The 25606-nt window shown below is 37.3% G+C and overlaps 1 protein-coding gene across 3 annotated transcripts in view; it reads left to right on the plus strand.

The window, feature by feature from the left end:
• Positions 1-25606, plus strand: part of LOC139320510 (teneurin-3) — a 163824-nt gene that overhangs the window by 126925 nt on the left and 11293 nt on the right. For all 3 annotated transcript variants that reach the window (XM_070948858.1, XM_070948859.1, XM_070948860.1), the window contains 2 exons: positions 15657-15832; positions 16444-16679. In XM_070948858.1, coding sequence (XP_070804959.1) covers positions 15657-15832; positions 16444-16679 — 412 coding nt within the window. The remainder of the gene's footprint in view (positions 1-15656; positions 15833-16443; positions 16680-25606) is intronic.

The raw sequence follows: 25606 nt of genomic DNA on the forward strand, positions 1-25606 counted from the left end.
TTATTTTTAATTATTTTATTATTAGCTGTTGTTGAAAATAAAGAATTAAAAATAAAATACATATTTATGTAGGCAAAACTTTCTAACTAAATATTTATCAGTCACATTAAAAATTAATTCACATTTTATTTCCAATGAAAAATCTTACACTGCAGGAAGTCCTTCCCATGTCAAGAGAAGGTTAAATCCTTTCATTAAACGTGCTGTCCTACTGATTATACAATTTCAGCAACACTGAGATGCCATAGTAAAATACACGATATTTTCTTCTGACGGGGGCAAGATAAACATAGCAAGACACTTAGTAGATTGAGTTTTATGTCCTCAGCAGTAACATTTGAACTGATATTTAAATTAGTTAACTGAGATGTAGAAGGACCCAACTCTATTTCCTGACAGATGAATTCTAGTGGGGAGTGGGGAGTGGTATTCTGAAACAGGGAATTCCTGGCAGACAATTCAGACTCTCTCTTCATATAGTCTAGAATCCCTGTATTAATCCCCAAACTTTCTTGTTGAATCTGAATTGTCACTTAACTTTACCGCTAAAAATCCAGATAAAAGTTTCAATTGTTCTGGGGTTCTCTATTGGAATGCTGAACTATGAAATGCAGTAGTCCATGAACTATATGTTATCCATAAACCTTTTCAGAATTACTGTATTTTTTATCCATACATTTTTTACACTTGTTCTAGAAGTAATCCATATCCACATACGACATGATAGAAAAGTAACATTGCCATTTGAATAATCTGCAGAACTATCCCTTTCAATATATCATAGCAACTTGGCAAAGGGAATTCCATTGTAAAGTCTCAGGATTTAAATATATGTTTGCCTCTGATCTGAGATAGTGTAGATTCCCCACCCCCAATATTTAGGGGACATTTTGAATGTCCCAGTTTTACCTCATTTCATTGTTTAAAAATGTTGGACAAACTAATAGGATCATCTATATAGTATTATATACAGTATACTTAGAATTCTTGATTAGTAAAGAATGCTATGAGTGATTTGCATTTGATTGGTAATTTTCAGTAGCTTGACAGTAAATAAAATTTCCAGCAAGAATACTGCAAATGAAAAGAGTCAGATTGGTGTAATGGTTAAGGCATCAGAGTAGAAACCATGAGACTGTGAGTTCTAGTCCCAGCCTAGCTACAAAGCCATCTGGGTGATTCTGGGTCACTGGGCTAGTCGCTTTCTTTCAGCCTTAGGGAGGAGGCATTGGCAAACCACTTCTGAGAAACCTTCCCAAGAAAACTCAGGGACTTTTCCAGGTAGTTGCAAAAAACTGACTTAAAGGAACAAAAAAAACCCCTCTTGAAAATAATACTTATACTTTACTAGCTCTGAGGCAATGAATACAAAAATAGCACTGTTTGATTTTTTGAGACAGCAACTGTCTCGTGTCCCTGCTCTTTGCAGATGCTATGACACAAAATATTATTGCAAATAGGCATGGAAGTAGGTAATACTTGTTCATGCTTAGTCCTAAAACTTTGTATTATAATATTTACCATTTAGAATAAATTACTACATCAAAATATACCATGTGATTGCAAATACCTATTTAAAATATGCAGATATGAAAAGCTAATGAGTAGCTGTTAAAACATAAGATGATTATTATGATTCACTTCAGGGTCAATTTATTCTATTACTATGGCTGTGTTATACAACACATTTAACTTGGTTTTAATCAACTCATTTTTCTGAGTTTTCACATTACAGTACATTAAATCATATATTAACCACATGAGTGGGTTCACATAGTACAAAACTGACCAAGTTTTCCAAATTCATATGAATATAGCCACAAATTTTGCAGCATACCTGCTTGAGCATGTTATCTGAGTGTCTGATTCAGGGGTGAAATCTAAAACTTTTCGCTACCGGTTCTGTGGGTGGGGCTTAATTAGTGGGCGGGGCTTGGTGGTCAGGTGGGTGTGGCCAAGTCGACGTACACTTCTTTGCCCTTTTTTAACCTACAAAACAACACAACACAACTGGCTCACCCACAATGTAAAAGCAGCTGTGCTAGACCCAAAATGGCCCCTGCAACAAGCAGGAACCTCACAGAGCCACAAAAAGCCCAAAAAAACCAACTTTCACACTTTACACACACAAAATTCCACATACAGCTTTGTGAGATTTTGTGTGTTTGTGTAATTAGAGTGAAACACTACAGAAACACACAAAATCCCAGAAAGCTGAATAAATATTATTTTATTTTATTTTATTTTTATTTTTATATAAAAGCAGCTAAATTTAAAAATTCCTAAACTTTAAATGGCTAGGTCTAAAAAGAGAACAATTAAAAAAAAAACCAATTAACTATTTTTTTTAAAGCTTTCAAAGGGGAAAAAAAACTTACCCAATTGAAGGGACAAGGCAGGCAGGCAAATAGAGCTGCTCACCGATGAGCTTGATTGCAGGCAGGGAGATTCACTTGCTTGCTGATGCAATGGATTGCAGGGATTACAGCAAGCGAAGCAAGGCAGGCGTTGCAACCAGCGGCTCAGGATTCAGTCCGAAAAGCAAAGGTAAGGAAGCTGGAGGCTGGGGGGGAAGGGATTTTTGCTACCGGTTCTCCGAACTGCCTGCTGCCATCGCTACCTATTCGCCCGAGCCGTTCCGAACCGGAGCATTTCACCCCTGGTCTGATTCTTTTTTGCCACATACCGGTAAATATTTCTGACCCAATCAGTATCTGGTTCAATTTAAGTATATAGTAGCATTCTGTGATATTTTTTTCCTGAATTCTATTAAGCCAAAAGTGGAAACCTAGGTTACCAAGACAAACAGAGTTAGAGTTGGTTAACATTTGGATTATGAGAAAATACCAGGGTTAAATCTAAAACTAGATTAGGTTATTGGAAGAACATTGCAGAACAGGAGAAGTAAAACATTCCTGTATTGGTGCCAAAATATGTCAGTTTTAGCCCAGAAATCATCCCAGAGTTGAGTTTTATTCGAAAGGGTCTTCCTCCCTATAAAAACAAATACTAAAATTATCAATTAGCAAATAAGTACTATTTCCATTGTGTTTCCAAAGGCTGTTCATCTTGCAAGCCATTCAACATTGCAATTAAAAATTTAAAAAGCTGTTTAATTATCTGTTGCAAGGTCAGGTGAATACTATATTGTCATTCAGTCCTAATTATTCTCTGAGTTGCTAAATGTTTCTGTAATTATATATTGGATTTCAAAGGAAGTCAAGTTTTGCATTCTAAATAACCCTTTATATTTCTAACAAAACTTTTCCCTTTCTTCCACATTTGTTTGGCTCACAGATTATTTGAATATGTAATTTCTCTTATATGTGCCTGACAGTTTGAAGGAAGATTTGATCTTAATTGTGTTTTGAGAGCTGTATCAAGAGTAAACTGTGAAATCCCATAATGAAATAGTGTTTGATTTTTCTGTCTGATATCTACTATTTTATAAATACAATTATTTTTTGTATTCTTATTGCTGTAGTTACATTATCTTGAATTTAGTGAAGCAGAAATGAAATGGACTGAGCAAATAATTTTAATCCATTGCATAACTCCAGATTAATCGTATTGACCACATAAAATAAAAGAATGTGTCTGACATTAAAAATCATATATTTATCACAGATTATTAAAAATTATCGGGCAAATGAGTTCATTTTCAAAATCAGTAGTGATTGTTGTTGCATTGAGAGTGTAATACAGACAGATACAGGCTACCATACAGACATTCTACTGGCAGAATATAATATGGCAAAAAGCCATTTTGATGCAGCTTTTAACATCTACCTTTTAGCTTTGAACAAAAATATTTTGTTTCTTCCTGTATATTTAAAGAGCATTTTAATCTGTAGCTGTTGTTACAATTCTAATAGAATTAGATTGTGTGTATCTACATCAGGTCATGTAATTTGATTTTTTTTTAACATCCCTCTCAATTGATCTAGTACTGCAGCCTGGAGACACCTGCTATAAGCCAGGATTTATGTAAACCATACAAAATGCCCAGTGCTGCATTTATTCCAACTTTGTATGTACAATTCACCACAGGAGATTTAAGGATCTGGACAAGAGAATTGGAACCATATGTCAAACTCCATGTAACTGACAAACCAAATAATTAAACAGCACACAGATTTCAGAAGAGTAACTTTAGTGATAATCAGGGATAAAAACATAATTTTAAAAATGATAAGATTAAATTCCAATCCACATATGAAAGTCAAGTAAGGTCCAGTCTCTTTGAAACAGTTTCTTCAACAATCCCCAAATCTAGGCTGCTTTTCCTCTTCTTACAAAAGGTAGACCAGGGGTCCCTGGCCATGGACTGATACTTGGCCCACCAAGAACCAAGCCACGCAAGCGAGCGAAGCCCCATTCATGCATACACCGGATCTAGGCAACACTCAAAGCCACGCCTCCATGGTCTGCAGAAAAACTGCCCTCCATGGAGCTGGTCCCTAGTGCCCAAAAGGTTGGGGGCTGCTGAGCTAGACTTTTCCTGCCCTGCTTCTTTCCCAATCTTTAATAGCTAATTTGATTTTGATAGAAGAAATCCCTGTGCATATTCTGATAGGGTAAATATATACAGGTGTAAAGGATGCAAAAATTCCAAAGGTATAGAAGTTGTGCCACTTGCTAAAAAATCTGCACTCCTTTTCCCAATGCTAGCCAATTTGCTAGCTAGAACCATTGTCACCGTGAAATACCCTGTGGCTGATAAACTAAACATTGAATTAATGAAGTGGACTTTAGATGGTGATACTTTTAAACCTCACCCCAGCCTGAGTTTATTTTGCATATTCAGCATTATACAGCTAATTTAGCTAATTAAAGGGCTAAAAGGGTTATCTAGTGTTAATATATTCTCTGCCTGATAGGATGGAAATATACTGGCTGCCAATTTGCTATGACGCCAGGTTCTAAGTGCTTTTGTTGACATATAACTGCTACATAGGCCAGGATTTTATTTAGTTGATGGATCCCATCCTTTCCATATCAGTTAGGAATGCAATACCCAATAAAAATATCTTCTTATGAGATTGTCCTTGTCAGTGATGTGTTATGTATCAATCCATAGCAGAACATTTTCTAAAGAGACAGTAGCTTCCTCCATGACTTTCTGGCTTGTAAATATTTGGTATTAACTGAAAACCATTAATTGAATTGATGCTACTGAATATCTTGTTTCTCCTGCTGTCTATTTTTAAAGTGTTACAGTTTTATGGTTTTAAGAAGTTAAAAATTTAAAGTTTTGATCCCATTTGTGCATTTTCTTTAAGGTTGTGAGGGCTGTAATGAAAGGTGATAGTAGATCCTTATGCTGACTTTGATTTTAACAAATGAAAACATTGCGTCCATATTACAAGCACACACACACATATATATATATACCCCTACTTACTGAATTATTACACTAAAGACATTAGAAAAGCCTGTGTCATTCCCAAAAATAAAGTTACAATAACACAAAGCTTCAGAGCGTCTAATTAAATTTAACATATATTTAGAGTATCTCAATATACATTGTGAGGGAACTTTAAGCTCCTGGCTTGTAAGAGAGAAGTAAATGTTATTATCTAGAGAAAGAAGAGATCATTATTTTCAAAATCAACAAAGCAAACTTCAGAAATACCTTTAAAAACTGCTTATTAAAGTGTTCCTGGAAATTTATTGTGCTTGACATATTTTGAGGAAAATAATGTAACCCTGAATGAAAAGAAATTGTGAAATGGGACATTTTATTTCCCAGAAGTAAAAAATGAAATGAAATAAAGGGAAGCAAAATACCTTTTTGCTGATGTTGTAGCTTTCAAGTTGCACCCAATCCAATTCAGGAATACAACAATGATATATACATTGAAAGTTTAAAAAAAACAGATGTGTTTATTTAATTACTATTGTTTTGAAATAGTGTGGAAATCAGTTCATACTTTTAACAATGTTACATGCTTTCTTAATCAAGTTTGTTAATGTGTTATGGGTAAATGTAAAAATTTTAAAAATAAATAGGTTACTCAGATAATTTAGGACTGGAAAACCCATGGTATTCTTCTCTTAAAAGAAAAAGGTTAGCTGAAAACATTTTGTACACCTAATAAGCCAATTAATATTTTACCAGATTTTTTTTGAATTGCCTGTTAACCATGCAAAATAAATGCATATTTCTACATAATAACTAAGAAGCAGGATATTTTCTTTGATATGTAATTACTGTACACTTGATTTTAGCCAAAGGCTGAAAAGTAATACTCTGTTTTTTTCAGATTGTATAAATTGTTCAACTTTTTTTTTATACATAAGAATATATTTCAGTACAAAATTTGTGGAGCAAGTACACAAGCAGTATTGTACAAAAGTCTCTCATATTTAATTTTGTGTCCTAAAAATAAAAATGTCAGTATATGCCACATAACTATGAACTTATGGAAAAGTTGATATATTTTCTGCCAAATATATAGATACATGCTCTAAAGATTCTCTACCAATAGATTAATTAAGTTCAGCTGAATATGAATTTTCATATTCTTATTTATTTATTTATTTATTTATTTATTTATTTATTTATTTATTTATTATATTTCTATACCGCCTTTCTCCCGTAGGACTCAAGGCGGTGTACAGTCAAGAAAAATATAGACACACAAACATCATAAAATTGCTAATTAAAATTATTACTTAGTTTGGTCAATTAAATAAAACCCAGAATTAGATAACATTTAAAAAATCATTCACATGTTCGTATGTTTAGCCCCGCCTGTTGGAACATCAGGGTCTTGAGGGCACGGCGGAAAGCACGGAGATCAGGGATATTCCGTATCTCTGGGGGCAGTTCATTCCAAAGGGTTGGAGCCCCCACAGAGAAGGCCCTCCCCCTGGGAGTCGCCAGTCGACATAATTTGACTGACGGTACCCTGAGTAGTCCCTCCCTGTGAGAACGAACTGGTCGGTGGGAGGCTATTGGTGGCAAAAGACGGTCTCGTAGGTACCCAGGTCCTAAGCCATGGAGCGCTTTAAAGGTGATAACTAACACCTTGAATCGCACCCAGAAGACCACCGAGAGCCAGTGCAGCTCGCGTAGGAGAGGTGTTACATGGGCGTAACGAGCTGCGCCCATAATCACCCACGCGGCTACGTTCTGGACCAGTTGGAGCCTCCGGGTGCTTTTCAAGGGGAGCCCCATGTAGAGAGCATTACAGTAGTCCATACGGGAGGTAACTAGGGCATGAGTGACCGTGCGCAAGGCGTCCCAATCCAGAAAGGGACACAACTGGTGGATCAGGCGAACTTGATAAAAGGCACCCCTGGCCACGGCCGTCAAATGATCTTCTAAAAATAACCCTGAATCCAGGAGAACACCCAAGTTGCGGGCCCTCTCTGTGGGGAGCAAGATCTCATCCCCTATTGTCAGTGATGGTACCAGCTGACTATACCGGGACACCGGAAACCACAGCCACTCGGTCTTGGAGGGGTTGAGTCTGAGCTTGTTTCTCCCCATCCAGATCCGCACGGCCTCCAGGCAACAGGATATCACAGCAAGGGCATCATTGGGGTGGTCTGGGGTGGAGATGTATAGCTGTGTGTCATCAGCATACTGATGAACACTCACCCCAAAACCACGGATGATCTCGCCTAGCGGTTTTACATAAATGTTGAACAGAAGGGGTGAGAGGACTGACCCTTGCGGCACCCCACAAATAAGGTGCCTCGAGGTCAACCTCTGCCCCCCTGCCAACACAAACTGCAAATGGTCAGAGAGGAAGGAGGAGAACCACCGAAGCACGGTGCCCCCTATTCCTAACCCCTCCAGCCGGTGCAGTAAGATACCATGGTCGATAGTATCAAAAGCCGCTGAGAGATCTAATAGGACCAGGATAGAGGAGCAACCTCTGTCCCGAGCCCTCCAGAGATCATCCACCAATGCGACCAATGCCGTTTCCGTGCTTTATCGTGACCTGAAGCCCGACTGGAACGGATCCAGATAGACAACTTCATCCAGGTATCGGGGTAGTTGTCGCGCCACCACACTCTCAGCAACCTTCTCAACAAAGCGAAGATTGGAGACTGGACGATAATTTGATAATATAGCCGGGTCCAGGGAAGGCTTCTTGAGGAGGGGCTTCACAACTGCCTCTTTCAAGGCGGTGGGAAAGACACCCTCACTCAGAGAAGCATTTATAATCCCCTGGAGCCAGCCTCGTGTAACCTCCCGGGAGGCCAGTACCAACCAGGAGGGACACGGGTCCAATAAACATGTGGCAGCGTTAAGCTTGCCCAGAATCCTGTCCACGTCCTCAGGAGCCACAGAGTCAAACTCTTCCCAGATAATGCTCTCAAGACCTGCCCCCATCTCCTCCCCTGGATCTACCCAATCGGAGTCCAGGCCTTCCCGAATCTGAGCGACTTTATCATGCAGGAATTGTACAAAATCCTCAGCTCGACCCTTTAAGGGATCTTCCCGTACCCCCACCTGAAGTAGAGAGCGGATCACCCTAAACAGCGCAGCTGGGCGGTTCTCTGCAGATGCAATAAGAGTGGAGAAGTAGCTAGACTTTGCCGCTCTTATCGCCATTAGGTAGGTCTTAATATAAGATCTCACCTGTGTTCGGTCAGATTCAGATCGGCTTGTCCTCCAATCGCTCTTCAGGCGTCTTTTCCGACGCTTCATCTCTCTCAGCTCCTCGGAAAACCAAGGAGCTAGACGAGATCGGCATCGGGTCAGAGGCCGCAAAGGCACAACGTGGTCCAAGGCCCCAGTAGCCGCCCTGTCTCAGGCGACCACCAGGTCCTCAGTCAAGTTGTGAGCCAGAGTCTCAGGAAATAGCCCAAGCTCCATCAGGAACCTTTCGGGGTCCATCAGGCGCCTGGGACGGAACCATTTGGTTGGTTCCGTCTCCCTGCGGTGGATGGAAGTGACTTGAAAGTCCATGTGAAGGAGAGAATGATCAGACCATATTGATTATCTTGAAAAGCAAGATCAAGTTTTTCATCAAATAAATAGACAATTGTCATTGAAGTAGTCCTTGACTACCCAATTGGGCCCAGAATTTTGGTCACTAAGCAATTAAATTATTAAGTGAGTCATCCTGTAACCACACCCAGATTTACAACCATTTTTACCATGGTCATTAAGCAAACCGCATGGTCATTAAGTATATGTGGCTTCCCCAATTGACTTTGCTTGCTGGAAACCAGCTGGGAAGGTCATAGATCATGATAATATGTTGCAAGACACTTCAACTATCATGAACGTGAGCCAGTTGCTAAGCACCCCTATTGTGATTGTGTGACTATGGGAGTGGTGCAACAGGTTGTAGATTACTTTTTTGGTGGCATTGTAACTTTGAATATAGTTAAATGCTTGTAAAGCAAGAATTACCTGTAGTTTTGTTGTGAACCATTTCAGATCTACTCTTTTAAATATCTGTCACCATTCATTAAAAAATGTATAAATATATTTCAATCTTAATCACATTATCTAATTTTCCTCTGTAATTTTCACATGATTTGGAGACCAAACATGTAGCTTAAAATTTATTTTGCAGAAATGTCTCTGATTTTTTTATTGCCTAATACTAGACATATTTATAAGATTTGCTCAGAGCTATAAGTAGACTGTCCATCAATTCAGAGAGGAATTCCTGGATGAGAATTAAAATTTAGAAAGGCATGTTAGCAATGTCTTCAGCTGGAATAGAAAAGTAATAGTATCAAGAAATTGATTGCTTAAAATGCATGTAGATATAAAGAAAGGAGAAATGGCTTAGACAGAAGAACACGAGATAGCATAAAAGCAACTAAGAAGCATATACTGTACATGTTATGACTTTTAATGAGGAATTCTTTTGCATTTTTTTTGTCTAGTACAAAAATCTGTGTAGTACAGAAAGAACACAATAGCAGTGATACCATTTTGTAGGATTTAATGGGGTTGATGCCCAGTCAAAAAAGTAGCTTTTACAAAAGTAGATCATGTCTTTTCTCTATTGCTTGCCATGTTAGAGCCATTTCATATTCAGCACTATAAATCTTAACCCTGATTGCTCTCAACATTAACATATTGTTTCTTGCAGTGAATTCTTTAGCCTACATATTTCAGAGTTACATTGGAATTCTCTAGATCTCCAGCTCTATTATATCTAAGTAAACAAGGATAGGTACCAGTAGAATCCTTTAAAACTGTTTTCTCTCTAGCTGTGTTCTATTAGTGCTTTTTTATATGCAAGTGCTGTTTGCATTTATTTTACAGAGAAATGAAATAACTAATAAACATAGTCTAAGCAAGATAATTCATTTTAATTTGGTTGTGAATTTTATTAAATTAAGTTTTGAAACCTTTTAGAATGATCCATCCAGATCCAGTAGTGAAATTAGTGAAATTTACAGCTTGTCCCTTAGAATGAACAATTAATAATAAAATGAAAAGAAAGATAACTTTTTAATTATTTTTAATTCTGCATATACAGCATTTTGAAGAGCTTCCACTGAGTCTATTTGTGTGATCCATTGTTCATTAGAGGATTTAAGTTAAATTAGTAGTCACAAATTGTTTGCAAAGAAAGAAAAATACATTTATGCAGGGAATAACGCAGCAGAATTACTAACAGAGTCATTTGGTATTTGGAGTATCAGGAAACACTTAGATAATCTGTGGGTGACTGAGTACAGTATGTCAGGTACATAGCCTTTGTGTGCTGCTTTTCAGTAGCAGAAAAGGTGAATCATCTCATCCTCCTACTTGAAAATGTAGGGACAATGATGAGAACAAGAGGGCACATTGCTGATATTTCTTTATTTCTTCATAATAAACTCTCAAAATAAGCATGTGTCCGATATCAGCCTGCCTATACTCTGTTTTTAACCTCTGTATTTATATAAGACTAGCTTTACTTAAATATTCTATGTAGGACAAAGAATTACTTGAAAAGCACTACAGATCAAAGTGGGAGTTTTTCCCAGTACACAGCCTTAAAGATGCATTTTGCTAAAAATTATCTTGTAGCAGAGAGTTTCCTACAGGAAACCCCTGCACTAATTTGCAAATGTTCACATTTATTATGCCCGGGGTGGGTATGCGAGGTTTGACGGGGCCAGCCCCCTTTTCCCGCTGCCCTGAGCTTCTTTACTCCTCTAGCTGAGAGGTGCCATCGGCGACATTGATTGAGAAAAGGGAGGGAGAGAGAGATAAAGAAGAGGAGAAAAAGAGAAATAAGAAAATGATGGAGGGAGAGAATGAGAGAGAAACAAATGAGAGAAAGAAGGGGGAGAGAAAGAAAGAAAGAGAGGGAGAGGAAAAAGAAAAGCAAATGAGAAGGAGAAAAAGAGAGAAATGAGAAAATGATGGAGGAGAGAATGAGAGGGAAACAAATGAGAGAGAAGGGAAGAGAAAAGGGAGAGGAAAAAGAGAGAAAAACAAATGAGAGGGGGGGTACGAGAGAAATGAGAAAATGATGGAGTGTTGTGGCCCACCAGTGGCCTGCGCGGATTGTGGCTGATCCTGACGACGAGCTGGCTGGTATGGTGTCGCGCCAGCAGCCTGTGCAGCCGGTGCTCGAGTCGGACAGCAAGGAGGCTGAAGAAGATGTAGTGCCAGAGGCAGAGATTCAGCCTGGGCCTTCAGATCCTCCAGAGGCTCCTTCAAGTGAAGAGAGTGAAGTGGAGGAGCCTCTTCTCAATGCACGAGCACGCAGAGCTGCCAAAAGGCAGGAGTGGTTACTCAGGAGGAGGGCTCCTCGAGAGTAAGGCTTGGGGCTAATTGGCAACTCCCTTAGCCTATTTAAGTTTGCACACAGCTAGCAAACGTTGCAGGAAACAACGTGTGTTCGTCCGGTCATTTGTTGAGCATTTGAGAGTGAATTTTCCTTGCAAACCTGGTTTCTGGGCTAACTGCCAACTCTTGTAAGCCTTTATCTAATCTTTGGAATTTCTGGCAGGCTGTTAAGGACGCCTGCATTTGAAAAAGACTGTGTTTGTAGTAAACGGAGTTGTTTGGAGTTTTGTGTGTGCTACATTTCTTGGGTTCCGTAGCTGGGGCAGAACATGGAGGGAGAGAAAGAGGAAAAAGAAACAAATGAGAGAGGGAGAGAAATGAGAGAGAGGAAAAAGAGAGAAAAACAGAAATGAAAGGGGGGGAGGGGAGGGGGGGAGAAAGAGAGACCCATTTCCCACAATAAACACCGGGAGCCACAAAACCTAAATAGGCATGGCTTTGGGGTCATGTGACTGGGTGAGAGTGACGTTGAGCCACGCCCATCCAGGTTTTGTGGCTCCTGGTGTTTTCTGAGGAAAACGGGTCCAAATGACTCTGAGTGTTTAAGGTTGCAGACCTCTATAATAGACATACCATGAAAGAAAAGGAGATTAAGCGAACAGTGAACAGGGTCATTCAATACTGTAATATTTGGTTACAAGTACCACTTATTCCTTTTATATTAGGAATTTTATCTTTTTCCATTCAATTTTTTGTTCCCACTGAATGCATCACAATGGCCCTACAGTAATAGTACTCCTATCACAGCTTATTGTTGTATCATTAAGATAAGGTGACCAGATTTTAACATTGGTAAAGAGGGACATTGTGGGCGTGGCTTATTTTGTGGGCGTGGCTAGCTGGTCATGTGACTGGGTGGGCGTGGCTAGCTGGTCATGTGACCGGGTGGCCATGGCTATGTCTATAGGGTAAGGTGAACAGATTTTAACATTGGTAAGAAGGACACCATTGTGGGCGTGGCTTATTGTGTGGGCGTGGCTTGGAGGCCATGTGACTGGGTGGGCGTGGCTACCTGGTCATGTGACCGGGTGGCCATGGCTATGTGTATAGGGACTACTCAGAGGGCTGAAAAGTCATTTCTGACAGGTCCTCACACTTTTGACTGGTCCTCACACTTATGACCATCCTCACATTTATGCCCGTGCAGCATTCTTAACAACCATGTCACTCATTTCACAACTGCTTCTCTTCAACAAGGTGACAAGATAGGGCAAAAATGTAAAATGTGAGGACAGTCGTAAGTTTGAGGACTGGTCAAAAGTGTGAGGACCAGTCAAAAATAACTTTTTCAGCCCTCTGAGTAGTCCATATGCACAAAAGGACTAACCAGAGGGCTGAAAAAAGTCATTTCTGACAGGTCCTCGCACTTTTGACTGGTCCTCACACTTATGACCATCCTCACATTTATGCCCGTGCAGCATTCTTAACAACCATGTCACTCATTTCACAACTGCTTCTCTTCAACAAGGTGACAAGATAGGGCAAAAATGTAAAATGTGAGGACAGTCGTAAGTTCGAGGACTGGTCAAAAGTGTGAGGACCAGTCAAAAATAACTTTTTCAGCCCTCTGAGTAGTCCATATGCACAAAAGGACTAACCAGAGGGCTGAAAAAAGTCATTTCTGACAGGTCCTCGCACTTTTGACTGGTCCTCACACTTATGACCATCCTCACATTTATGCCCATGCAGCATTCTTAACAACCATGTCACTCATTTCACAACTGCTTCTCTTCAACATGGTGACAAGATAGGGCAAAAATGTAAAATGTGAGGACAGTCGTAAGTTCGAGGACTGGTCAAAAGTGTGAGGACCAGTCAAAAATAACTTTTTCAGCCCTCTGAGTAGTCCATATGCACAAAAGGACTAACCAGAGAGCTGAAAAAAGTCATTTCTGACAGGTCCTCGCACTTTTGACTGGTCCTCACACTTATGACCATCCTCACATTTATGCCCATGCAGCATTCTTAACAACCATGTCACTCATTTCACAACTGCTTCTCTTCACCATGATGACAAGATAGGGCAAAAATGTAAAATGTGAGGACAGTCATAAGTTCGAGGACTGGTCAAAAGTGTGAGGACCAGTCAAAAATAACTTTTTCAGCCCTCTGAGTAGTCCATATGCATTAAAGGATTACAGCAATAGAGAGGGATGAAGGAATGGAAATTAGAGTAGGAGTGAGGGTAAGAGAGGGAGGAAGAGAGGAGGAGAAGGAGAAAGAAAGAGGAAGTAGGGAGGAGAAAAAGAGGGTGGGGGGAAGAGAAAGTAAGAAGGAAAGAAAAGAGAGAGGTGGTAGGTTTGAGGAGAAAGATTGCTGTACAATAAAAAAGATGAAAGGGAAGAAAGCCAACCCCAAGCAAATATAAAGATATTAAGATAAAGAATGAATTGTTAAACTTTAAAGAATAAAAGAGAACAAATATAAATAAATAGCAATAATTAGAAACACACATACAAACATACAATGTATTTTCTTTGAACAGAATATTTGGCTGGTTCACAAATTTAAACAGCATTTAGTCATTTCAATTAAATTTACAATTTCTATATTTCCTTTTTGCCATATTTATTCCTCATCTATTTTTTAAAAAAACCAATATTACCCTTCATCCTCATCTCTAATCTTAATCAAATTCAATTTTTCCCTTCTATTCTATATTATACCCCTTCCCATTGTCATCTATTTTTATATCCATCCTCACATTGTTTAATTATGTAATTATGTAATACAGTTGTTTAATACAAATTCAACATTTTAATATAAATCAATTAGTTATAAAACTATCTTTTTTGTATATTAATCAATATGAACATGAATATTCCAATTATTTCCATGCAATCCAATTTCTTACAAATCAATTAATTATAGTTACCAATAATAATAAACCAAATAATTTCCCCCATATATTCCTCCAAACCACAACTTAACCATTTCTGCTTTCAACACAGTATACAATTAATAATATCTCAATTATTACAATTCCCTAGTTAAAAAGAGCTTTTTTTTTCTTTTGTGTTTTAAAATCTTGAACTCTCCTCTTTTGCCCTAAATAATTTTCCATTGTTTGCAGTTTTTCACCTACCTTTTTTGGGAAGGAAAAATAAAAATAAAAATAAATCTCTCTCTGCCTCATTTTGTCACGCTGCACCAAAGACCCTGGTTTCGGTTTCGTTTCTGAAGCTTAGCTAGGGGAAAAAAAACTGCTTTACACTGATTGCCTGTAGGGCGGCCCTTTGAAGCCCCGGGCAAGAGTTTAAACAGTTTTTTTTTTCTTCTAGCCATCAGCTGGGGCTCAAGAAAAATCGGGACTTTTTTGAAACGCCGCGGGACGCGGGACAAATTGCTCAAAAACGGGACTGTCCCGCCAAAAGCGGGACGTCTGGTCACCTTACATTAAGAATGTGATGCTGTCAGGAATGTACATGAACAAAGTTCACTCTCTTCATAAACAGATAAGGCCCATGCTAAATTAAAAAGAAAAAAAAATCAAAACCACTGGATATAACATTTGTATCAAACTGAATTAAATCTACCCTTATTATAAAAAGCAAATTTGGAACATAAAACAATTAATCCCTACTAAATATACTCCTTTTAAATAGCAAATTAGATTGCAGTAGGATTTGGTCACAGTCCAAAGAGACTTCTATGCAGACTTGAGAGCCATTGGGATTTTTTCCCCCCTCTACCAAGCTTCCTTTATATATTGAAAAAGTTTTCAATAAATTCAACAAATTCTTCATTTTTTCATTGTGCATAATTCAGGCATAAAACCTCAAAATTCCTCACAGTGTTATCAGCCGAAATTTCTAGTTTGAGTCAGTGAGTAAAAACAATTCATTCTTGCATTTGTTTGTTTGTTTGTTTGTGTAAATTGTTTTAGCTATGACAGTGAAGGCAGATTGACCAATGTCACATTTCCAACTGGAGTGGTCACTAATCTACATGGAGAAATGGAAAGGGCTATTACTGTAGACATTGAATCATCTAGCAGAGAGGATGATGTCAGCATCACTTCAAATCTATCCTCAATTGATTCTTTCTATACAATGGTCCAAGGTACGTTAACAAATTAAATGAAGCAATAATCTTCAAGAGAAAAAAATGAATTAAAAGAAAAAACACTGTTATATTTATTACAAGTTGTGATGAGAACTAGCCTGAAAGGGAGGTTAGCTAGGGTTTTGTATAGGGTTAAAGCTTTAATCTTCTATAATACACATACTTATTTAGAAGAAAATTCAACTGAATAAAGTCATTAACTTTATGATTGTGTCTCTAATTTTTATGATTACACTTTCACTAGTTGTGGATGCAATTTGCAAGTAAAAGTTTTAAAAATATTTAGTTACATTGATTAAAACCTTTTATATACATTCTATTTCTAAAATTATTCTAAAAGGCATGTAGATGTAAAAATAATGCTTCTTATGGCATGTATTTGTTATACATTGAAATATGCACCAAGAAGTCAGATAATGCTGAAAGGTCATAATCAAAAAATTAAAATTAAAAGTTTAATGTTTAATGGTTTAAATGGTTTAAAATTAAAACGCTTGTATTTTTAATGCAACTGAATGTTGCATTAATATTGACTTGGTTTGTGTTATGAATAATTTTGTATGAAAAATCTTGGTTTAGAAATACATCTTTGCTGGGTTTCATTTCAGATCAATTAAGAAATAGCTACCAGATTGGATATGATGGGTCTCTCAGAATCATCTATGCCAGTGGCCTGGATACACACTACCAAACAGAACCACATGTTTTAGCAGGTACAGCCAATCCAACTGTAGCAAAAAGAAATATGACTCTTCCTGGAGAAAACGGACAGAATTTAGTGGAGTGGAGATTTCGAAAAGAACAAGCACAAGGCAAAGTGAATGTATTTGGCCGTAAGCTCAGAGTAAGTTACATCTCTAATGCATTTTTAGTTTAAGATGAATAGTATAGAAGACCTACTGACAGCTTTCACTGCTTCAAATGAACTTTTTTTTCTTTTAGCAAGTCTTCTAAGACCAATAAGATAAAAAGGAAAAGGAATAATCCTTGCTAATATAATTTCAAGTTAGCAATGCCTCAGAAAGGAATATCTTAATTCATATTGTTCTATGTATTTCCAGACTTACAACCCTCAGTTTTTACCATTAGCATCACACACTAAATATGAAATCCTTCCTATACAACCCTATATTTTCTGCAGATACATAGAATGTTCATTTTAGATGAGACCCATTAACAGTGTTTTAGGTTAATCTTACACATTAAGCTATAGTCATCAACTGTATAACTCCTTACTTTAAAAAAAAAGGAAGTTTATAACCCTAGGTGTGTTTCATTTCACTGAATGTATGAAATCTGGGATCTCCCTGTAGTATGTTGGTTTGTGAGTTAGTGTCCAGGTTAGAGATCCTAGCTTTCATACCAAAGGACTTCAAGCATGCTTGGGAAATAATTGGGCTTTATCTGTGTTTGTAGTGTACTATCTGAAATCTTCAGTACTCAAAAATTGACCTGTAGTGTCCCTAGTTTTAGCAGGAACTCTTACATATGGAAAGATGTTAGTAAGACTGGTAACCTAATCAGCCCTCTCTCAATCTCTTCTGAATATTCTATGGAAAAGCCTCAATTTACCAACACCATGATAGGCAACAGAGGTCAGTATCCATGAGTCCATCTAGTCATAGCCATGGCATGTGGAAGATTGCAAACCGGAACCTAAAAGCATAAATGGCAAAGGCATGAATTAACAAGAATGATGTTATATATGCCTGTGAAATTAAGAATGGAATGGTGTTGATAAGTACAAGTAGGGACGTTTTAATTAATAAAAAGGCTTAAATGAATACTAGAAAGTATGCATTTATGTCATGTTAGTTGTTGAGGTTGCTGAAAGTAAAATTCGTAGGTTGGTGATAATTACATATTATTTTCCAGCGAATGACAATAAGAGAGAAGGTTTGGAAAAATTGTGCAATATATTGAATGAATGCAATCCAGGGCGAAAATATTCTGTTAGATGATGATGACATGAATAGATGGTAAGAAAAAGGCAATAGAGCATAGAAAAAATGTTACTGCCATTTGGACATCAAAGAATGAAAGATTCTGGTCAACATACATTTACAAAAAGGTTGGTTTTCAACATGTCATTGAAGCAGAATGCACAGGGGAAGTAAATGATTCGAAAAACATAACTGATATAATTGTTTATTATTACAAACTGAGACATTAGCGAAGGATATAGGGGAGATAAGAAGTTATGAATGTGGGGCAAGCAATTATTTGAAAACATCAAAAGTGAATCAAGAAAAAAATATGCATGGAAGAAAGGAAGTAAATGTATGAGAGTAAGTATATGACTACAGGAACTAAATGTATGAGTTGTATCTGAATAGCTGGCAGAATATAAATTAATCTCTCAAAAGAATGAATGGAAGTGAAACATATGGAAAGAGGATTTGGAAGTTGCCCGGAATTAAGTGAGAATTACACTCACTGGGTGGAAGTGACAATAGTACCACAGAATGTGGGGGTTACTCTAATGAAGAGTATGCCAAGGGCTTTTAAGAGAAAGGTCTCTGCAAATAGTGCTGCTGAGAGAATGTTAATGTGTACATATAGCAAAAATAGTTGCAAATAGAATGTTGTCTTTATGTGGCATTGTGTGAGTAAGGGTAAAAGCATCATCTCTTCTACCTTTATAGTTTGAGCAAGGATTTGAATTACAGTAACATTGATTGGCTTGGACCTTGGTGAAAGTTTGCTAAAATGGGAAAGGAATAGTAACATTTTAAGTGATACAAGCGCTGATAGAAAGAAAAATAGATAGTATGTATTCTTTTGTATGTAATGAATGTGCATATAATATGAAATAAATTTAATTGTGTATAAGAACCGGCTTCTAGCTATTTTGATATGTAGAAACTGAAATTTGGATAGGTCAGGAACATAAAAATAAGTTGAATGCAGTAGGAATGGGGTATTCAAATAAATGTATGGTAAAACAAAAGGTGGTAGGGTAAAGAATTAATGATCTGTATTTTCCAGAAAAGCATGCATTTATACAATGCACATGTACTTTGAAAGCTTTCAAAAACATTTCTTATCAAAACAGGATGATGAAAAGAAATGTTGCAAACAATTCTTATTGACCCTCACTTTTGAATACTTCAATCAAATTATAGTTGCCTAGAGGATTATTGTAAAAGATTTTGAACAGCGGGATCCCAACATGGAATAGATTTTTCTGTCTGTATTCAGATAATTAAAGACTAGAAATTCACCGTCCTTGTTAAAATGCTTTCCTTTTAAAAACTTCTGGAATATGATCAGAAAACTTTGGACCTTTTGTTTCTATTGCCCAACAAAAATTCTTTGTATCTCTAGACTATCTAACAAAATAAATATTTTATTTTGTTTACAGATCTTACCATCTTTCTCCTGATAGGTTCCAGAACTAATGATATTTATTTATTTTATTTTAATTTAATTTAATTTGTATACCGCCCTTCTCCCAAAAGGGACTCAGAGCGGTGAACAGCCAAAATTAAAATACATACAATACAAAAGTTAAGATAATTAAAAGAGATTAAATCAATCGGCCTCCCAATTTAAGACCCCAAGTCTATAAAATTTAAAAATCCCATTAAAAACCATTTAGGCTAGGCCGGCTTGCTGGAATAAATAAGTCTTCAGGGCCTTACAGAAGGTACGGAGGTCCAGGATCAGTTGTATTCCAGGAGGTAACTCATTCCACAGGGCGGGTTCCCCCACAGAGAAAGCTCTCCCCCTGGGGGCCACCAGCCGACATTGCTTGACCGACGGCACCCTGAGGAGGCCTTCTCTGTGAGAGCATATTGGCCGGTGGGAGGTTATCAGTAGCAGCAGGCGGTCTCGTAAGTACCCTGGCCCTAAGCCATGGAGCGTTTTAAAGATGAGAACCAACACCTTAAAGCGCACCCAGAAGACCACCGGGAGCCAGTGCAGCTCACGCAGGAGAGGTGTTACATGGGAGTGCCACGTCACTCCCATAATCACCCGCGCGGCTGCATTCTGGACCAGTTGGAGCCTCCGGGTGCTCCTCAAGGGGAGCCCCATATTGAATCATTAATCAATTTTTCTTTTTTTTTTTTTTTATTGCAAAAGTTTTACAATTACATTTTCACCCCTTTTTTCACCCCCCCACCTCCCTCCCCAAACTTCCCATCCACCCTAACCCTCCCTAACCCTCCCCCCCCAGACTTCCCTATTACATACTCATAACTAATAACACTAATATATAAACCTGAACCCATCCCTCCCCCTATATAATTTTTCCTCTTTGTCTCTTTACATAAAAATATTTCTAATACATTATTTTCAAATAAAAGCTATTTGATACTTTCTGGTTTGGTATTTGTTCTGAACATATTCTATCCACCTTTTCCATTCCCATTCGTAAGTCTCTTGTGAACAATCTTTTAGATACGCTGAAATCTTCGCCATCTCTGCAAAGCTGGCCATCTTCAAAGTCCATTCCTCGATAGTAGGCAAAGCTTCATTCTTCCAATATTTACCTATCAACAATCTAGCTGCTGTTATCATATACAATATTAGTTTTATTTCACCCCGTGTAAAACCCTTAACTATACCCAATAAAAACAATTGTGGAGAAAATTGAATTTTTTTCTTCAAAACATTCTGCATGACCCACCAAATTTTTATCCAAAAAGCCTTAACTTTCCTACAGGTCCACCAAACATGATAATATGTAGCATCTACACAATCACATCTCCAACATTTTGGCTGAACATTAGGGTACATACATGACAACTTTTTAGGATCTAAATGCCATCTATAAAACATTTTATAAAAGTTTTCTCTCAGGTTTTGGGACTGTGTAAATTTAACATTCTGAACCCAAATTTTTTCCCAAGTTTCCAGCATCACTGGTTCTTCAAAATTCTGTGCCCACTTAATCATACAATCTTTAACTAATTCCGTTTCTGAATCTCTTTCTAACAAAACATTATACAGCCTTTTAATATGCATTGGACCTTTCTCTCTTATATGTCTAACCAATTCTTCCTCATGCAACATAATACCAGTTTTTTGGTCCTCTTTCCATCTCATTTGTAATTGATTATATTGTAACCAGGTTAAATTAATCCCTTCGTCCAACAGTGTCTGCAATGTCTTCAGCTGCCATCTGCCCGCATCTGTAAAAAGAACCTCTTTGTATAAAAACCCCCCGAGTGACATTATATTTGTATTCCACAAGGTATGACCAAGATCCAGCCATAGCGGTATTTTATAATCCCATTTGAGTCGGTGCTTCTTCCAAACTCTCATCGAAGAATCTCTGAGTATATGACTTTTAAATACTTTATCAACTTTATCATCATAAAATAAATAAGCATGCCATCCAAATTCAAGATCAAAACTTTCTGCATTCAATATTCCAGCCTTTTTATTTCCAAACCAGTCACTTGTTAAAGTTAAAGCTGCTGCATCATAATATAACTGTAGGTTTGGGAGTTTAAGGCCTCCTCTTTCTGGAACATCTTGCATAATTTTCAATTTCACTCTCGGCTTTTTCTCGTTCCAGACGAACTTATTCACACCAGACTGCCAGACTTTCAGTTGTTTATCACTTTTAAGCACCGGAATCATTTGAAACAAAAACAGAAATCTTGGCAAAATATTCATCTTAACTGCTGCTATTCTTCCAAGTAAAGACAGTTGCAGCTTTTTCCAGGTCTCCATGTCTTTCTGAACCTCTCGCCACAACACCTCGTAATTATTTTGAAACAATTTCATATTTGATTCTGCAACCTGAATTCCAAGATATTTTACCTTAGGTACAATTTCAAAACCTGCCCTCCTTTCAAGCTCATGTTTACGATCTTGTGTCATATTCTTAACTATCATTTTAGTCTTCTTTGAGTTCAGTTTAAAACCTGAAACTCTACCATAGTCTTGTATAATGTCGTTCATCAGGATTATTGATTCCATTGGTTGTGATAGGGTAACAACCAGATCATCTGCAAATGCCTTTATTCTATAATCCTCTTGCCTTATCACTATACCTTTCAAGATTTTTGAGTCCCGTATTGTATTTAGCAAGACTTCCAATGTTAATATAAATAAAAGTGGGGACAACGGACATCCCTGTCTTGTTCCTTTTTCAATTTTAAACTCTGTCGTCAAACTTCCATTAATAATAATCTGTGCTTTTTGCTCTTGATAAATTGCTGAAATCGCCTGTATAAATTGGTCCCCAAAGCCCATCTTTTTTAAAGTCTTTAGTAGAAAGTTCCAATCCACTCTATCAAAGGCTTTCTCCGCATCCAAAAAAACCAGCACTGCAGAAATCTGTTTATTCTTATCAAGATATTCCAATAAGTCTATTACTTGCCTTACATTATCCTTCATATATCTGCCCTCAATAAATCCCGCTTGGTCCTCATGAATCACTTTTTGAATTACTGGCATCAACCTGTTGGCTAATACCTTCGCATAAATTTTATAGTCTGTATTCAAAAGAGATATTGGTCTGTAGTTCTCTGGTTTTTTAGGACCAACTTGTTCCTTTGGTATCAAAGATATATAAGCAGTTGTCCAAGATGGGGGTATTTTACCCCCTTGTTGAATATTACAAAATAAATCTCTAAGTTGTTCCACCATTTCAGCTTGTAAAGTTTTGTAATACACTGCTGTCAAACCATCCGTGCCAGGCGCTTTAGCTGTTTTTAGCTGCTTAATTGCTGCTATTATCTCCTCCACTGTTATAGGGTAATTCATTCTTTCCTTTTGTTGATCAGTAATTTTTGTAATTCTCTTATCCTTTAAATATTTTTCTATAAGTCCATTCTGCACCTCTTCTTTGGCATATAATTTAGTATAATAATCCACAAAAGCTTCTTTAATTAATTTTTGTTGAGAAATTTCTTTCCCTCCAATATCAATACTATCAATAGTCCGTATACTTTGTTTTTTCCTCAGTGTGTAAGCCAACCATCTGCCCGGTTTATTAGCATTGCAAAATGTATTATGCTTTGCGTATTGTAAACTTGTTGCAACTTGTTCCGCCATAAGCATTTGAAATTGGTCTTTCAAAAGTTTTATAGCACTTCTTATTCTTTCATCTGTTGGGTTTTTAATAAGTAACTGTTCCTTATTCTTTATTTCCATTTCCAACTCAGATCTTTTCTTTTGTCGGAACAGTCTGTGTTTAGAATTCATGTAGATGAGTACCCCTCTCATATAAGCTTTACTAGCGTCCCAAACAATTTCAATTGGGGTACCTTTATTCAAATTTATTTCAAAAAATTCTTTCAAATGCTTTTTAAGTTCTATTGTATTTTTTTCATATCTAAACAAGTTCTCATTTAATCTCCAAGAACGTCTCTCAACCTTATCCATCTCAATTTCTATCCATACAGGGCTATGGTCAGTCAAAGTTCTTGGAAAAATCTTTGTTCTTTTTGTCTTAATAAGTAAATCATTTGACAACAGAATAAAATCAATCCTAGAAAAGGATCTATGTCTATCAGAAAAAAAAGTGTAATCCAATTCATTCGGATTATGTATTCTCCAAACATCTTTTAGTTCCATATCTTCTTTCATATCAAAAAAAGTCTGCGGTAGTCTAATTCTAGACTTTGCCAAGCTCTTTTTATCTAATTTAGAATCAATTACTCCATTCCAGTCTCCCATAAATAAAATAGATCTATAGTCCCATTGCAATATTTTAGTATGTAACATCTTGTAAAAACAATCCTGTTGTTGGTTAGGAGCATAAATTCCAATCAAAAGAATTTGACCATTTGCTGTAAGCAATTCAATTGCTACAAACCTACCATCTTGATCTACTTCTATAATTTTTGCTGTTAATTTTTTATTTACATAAATAACCACACCATTCTTTTTCTGCGAAGTTGAAGATATATAATGCACTCCTAATTTTGAATTTATCAAATATTTCTGATCTTGAGTTGTAATATGTGTTTCTTGTAAGCAAATTATATCATTATTAAATTGTTTCAAATATGTAAATATTTTCTTCCTTTTCTGTGCTGAATTCAACCCATTAACATTCCAAGATAGACACTTAAGGGTCATCGGCCTGTTTCTGGAGCGCAGAGCAAAATATTTGAAGTTCATCCAAAAGCTTCGATCTTGCTCTTCCCATAGCTCCACTCTCTTGTGGGGTACTCTTAGCTGCCATCTTGTCTTGTCTTTCCTGTTGTTGTTGTTGCTTTTGTTTAAGTAGCTTGGATTGAGCTCTAGTTATACGTTGATCTTTAACTTCAGTCAGCTGAATCAAATCCAAAATTGGAGAAGAATCCAGCAAGGGCTCACTCAGAAAACCTCCTTCTGCACCTTGCACATTTTCTAATTCTTGCTTGGGCTGTTCTTCCGACTGCCTCTCTTCACTCTCCTTAATCTCCAAAACTGTAGATGTACGTGGAGATGGTGTTCTTTCCTTAAGAATAGTACTATAAAAATGTTGTGCCTTCTCCACGGTATTCAATCGATATCCTTCTCCCTTATATCTAAAAATTATCCCAGCTGGTGCATCCCACCGGAAGGGTATCTGTAAGTCTTTCAGTTCCTTAACAAGAAAACCAAACTCTTTTCTAGCTTTCAGCATTTTAGGAGGTAATTCTTTAAAAATTACAAGTCGTGAGCCCCCCACTTCTACAGAGGTGTGAAAAGATTTTTGGAGGATTTCATTTCTAATTTCTCTCTCAGTAAAGTATATGACCACATCTCTAGGCAATTGTCTTTGTCTGGCCACCCAAGAGTTGACTCTGTAAATTTTATCTATTTTGTGAAATACCAAATCAGGGTTAACTTGTAAGATCTTAGCCAGGGCTTCAGAGCAGACTTGTCTCAAATCCTGTCTCTCCTCCTCTCGAATTCCCCGAAGCCGTATGGCAAATTCCATCGCCCGAAATTGTATCATGACAATCTCATCTTCAATTCTCTGCATTTTATTATCAGCTTCTTCAATTTTATAGTCATTATCTTTCATCCTAACATTAACTTCTAATTTGAGTTCTTCAACTTTAAAATCAACTTTCCCAATAAAATTTGCCAGGCCAGACGCCACTTCTGATATTTTTTTGGTCACCATATTTTGATTCTGCTTCACCATATCTTTAACTTCATTAATTTCCTGCAAAAATTCCTCATGTGATTTTTGAAGTTTATGATCTATTTCCTGTTGAGATTCTTGAAATTTTTCATCCAAAGTTTTAGCAATAAAGTCTTTTAAATCTCCCACATCAATTTCTTTTTTCTGAGTTTGTAGTTGTTGAGCAGGGGGAAGTTGCGTTTGATGTTTGTGTGTGGGGGATCCCCCCCCTGATGCCTTCCCTTCCTGCTTCTTTGAAGCCATTGTGCCACGTAGGCTAATTTTTCTAGAGAGGGAAGTTCTTTTTCCTTTCCCTCTTCCACAAAAGCTTCTAAAAAGTCCCCCAAATTTAGTCAGGTAAAGCAAAGTCAAATTTTAGCAAAAAGAAATGTTTTCCTTTAGGTAAGACAACTTTGTAGCAACTTTTCAACTTTGTAGCAAAGCAGAGAGGCTTCACAAATTCACTTTCACTAGCTCGTTAACTCAAGCGCTGGACGCCATATTTTTTCCAAATCACTTTCACTCGCTCACTTTCTCTTGATTTAAAAAGTCAATAAAACACTAATACTTGCAATTTTCAGGTTTCTGGATTCAAGTTGGTATTTCCGCTATTTGTTAGAATTAGTTCCTCTCACTTTAAGAGTTTGCTGCTGTCGGCTTGTTCTGCTGAAAGCAGAATCGTCCCACGCCGCCCGGAGTCTCCGCAGGTT

This window comes from Pituophis catenifer, unplaced genomic scaffold (genome assembly GCF_029215685.1).
Source record: "Pituophis catenifer annectens isolate HBS135680 unplaced genomic scaffold, rPitCat1.0.hap2 SCAF_8, whole genome shotgun sequence".
Lineage (NCBI taxonomy): Eukaryota > Metazoa > Chordata > Lepidosauria > Squamata > Colubridae > Pituophis > Pituophis catenifer.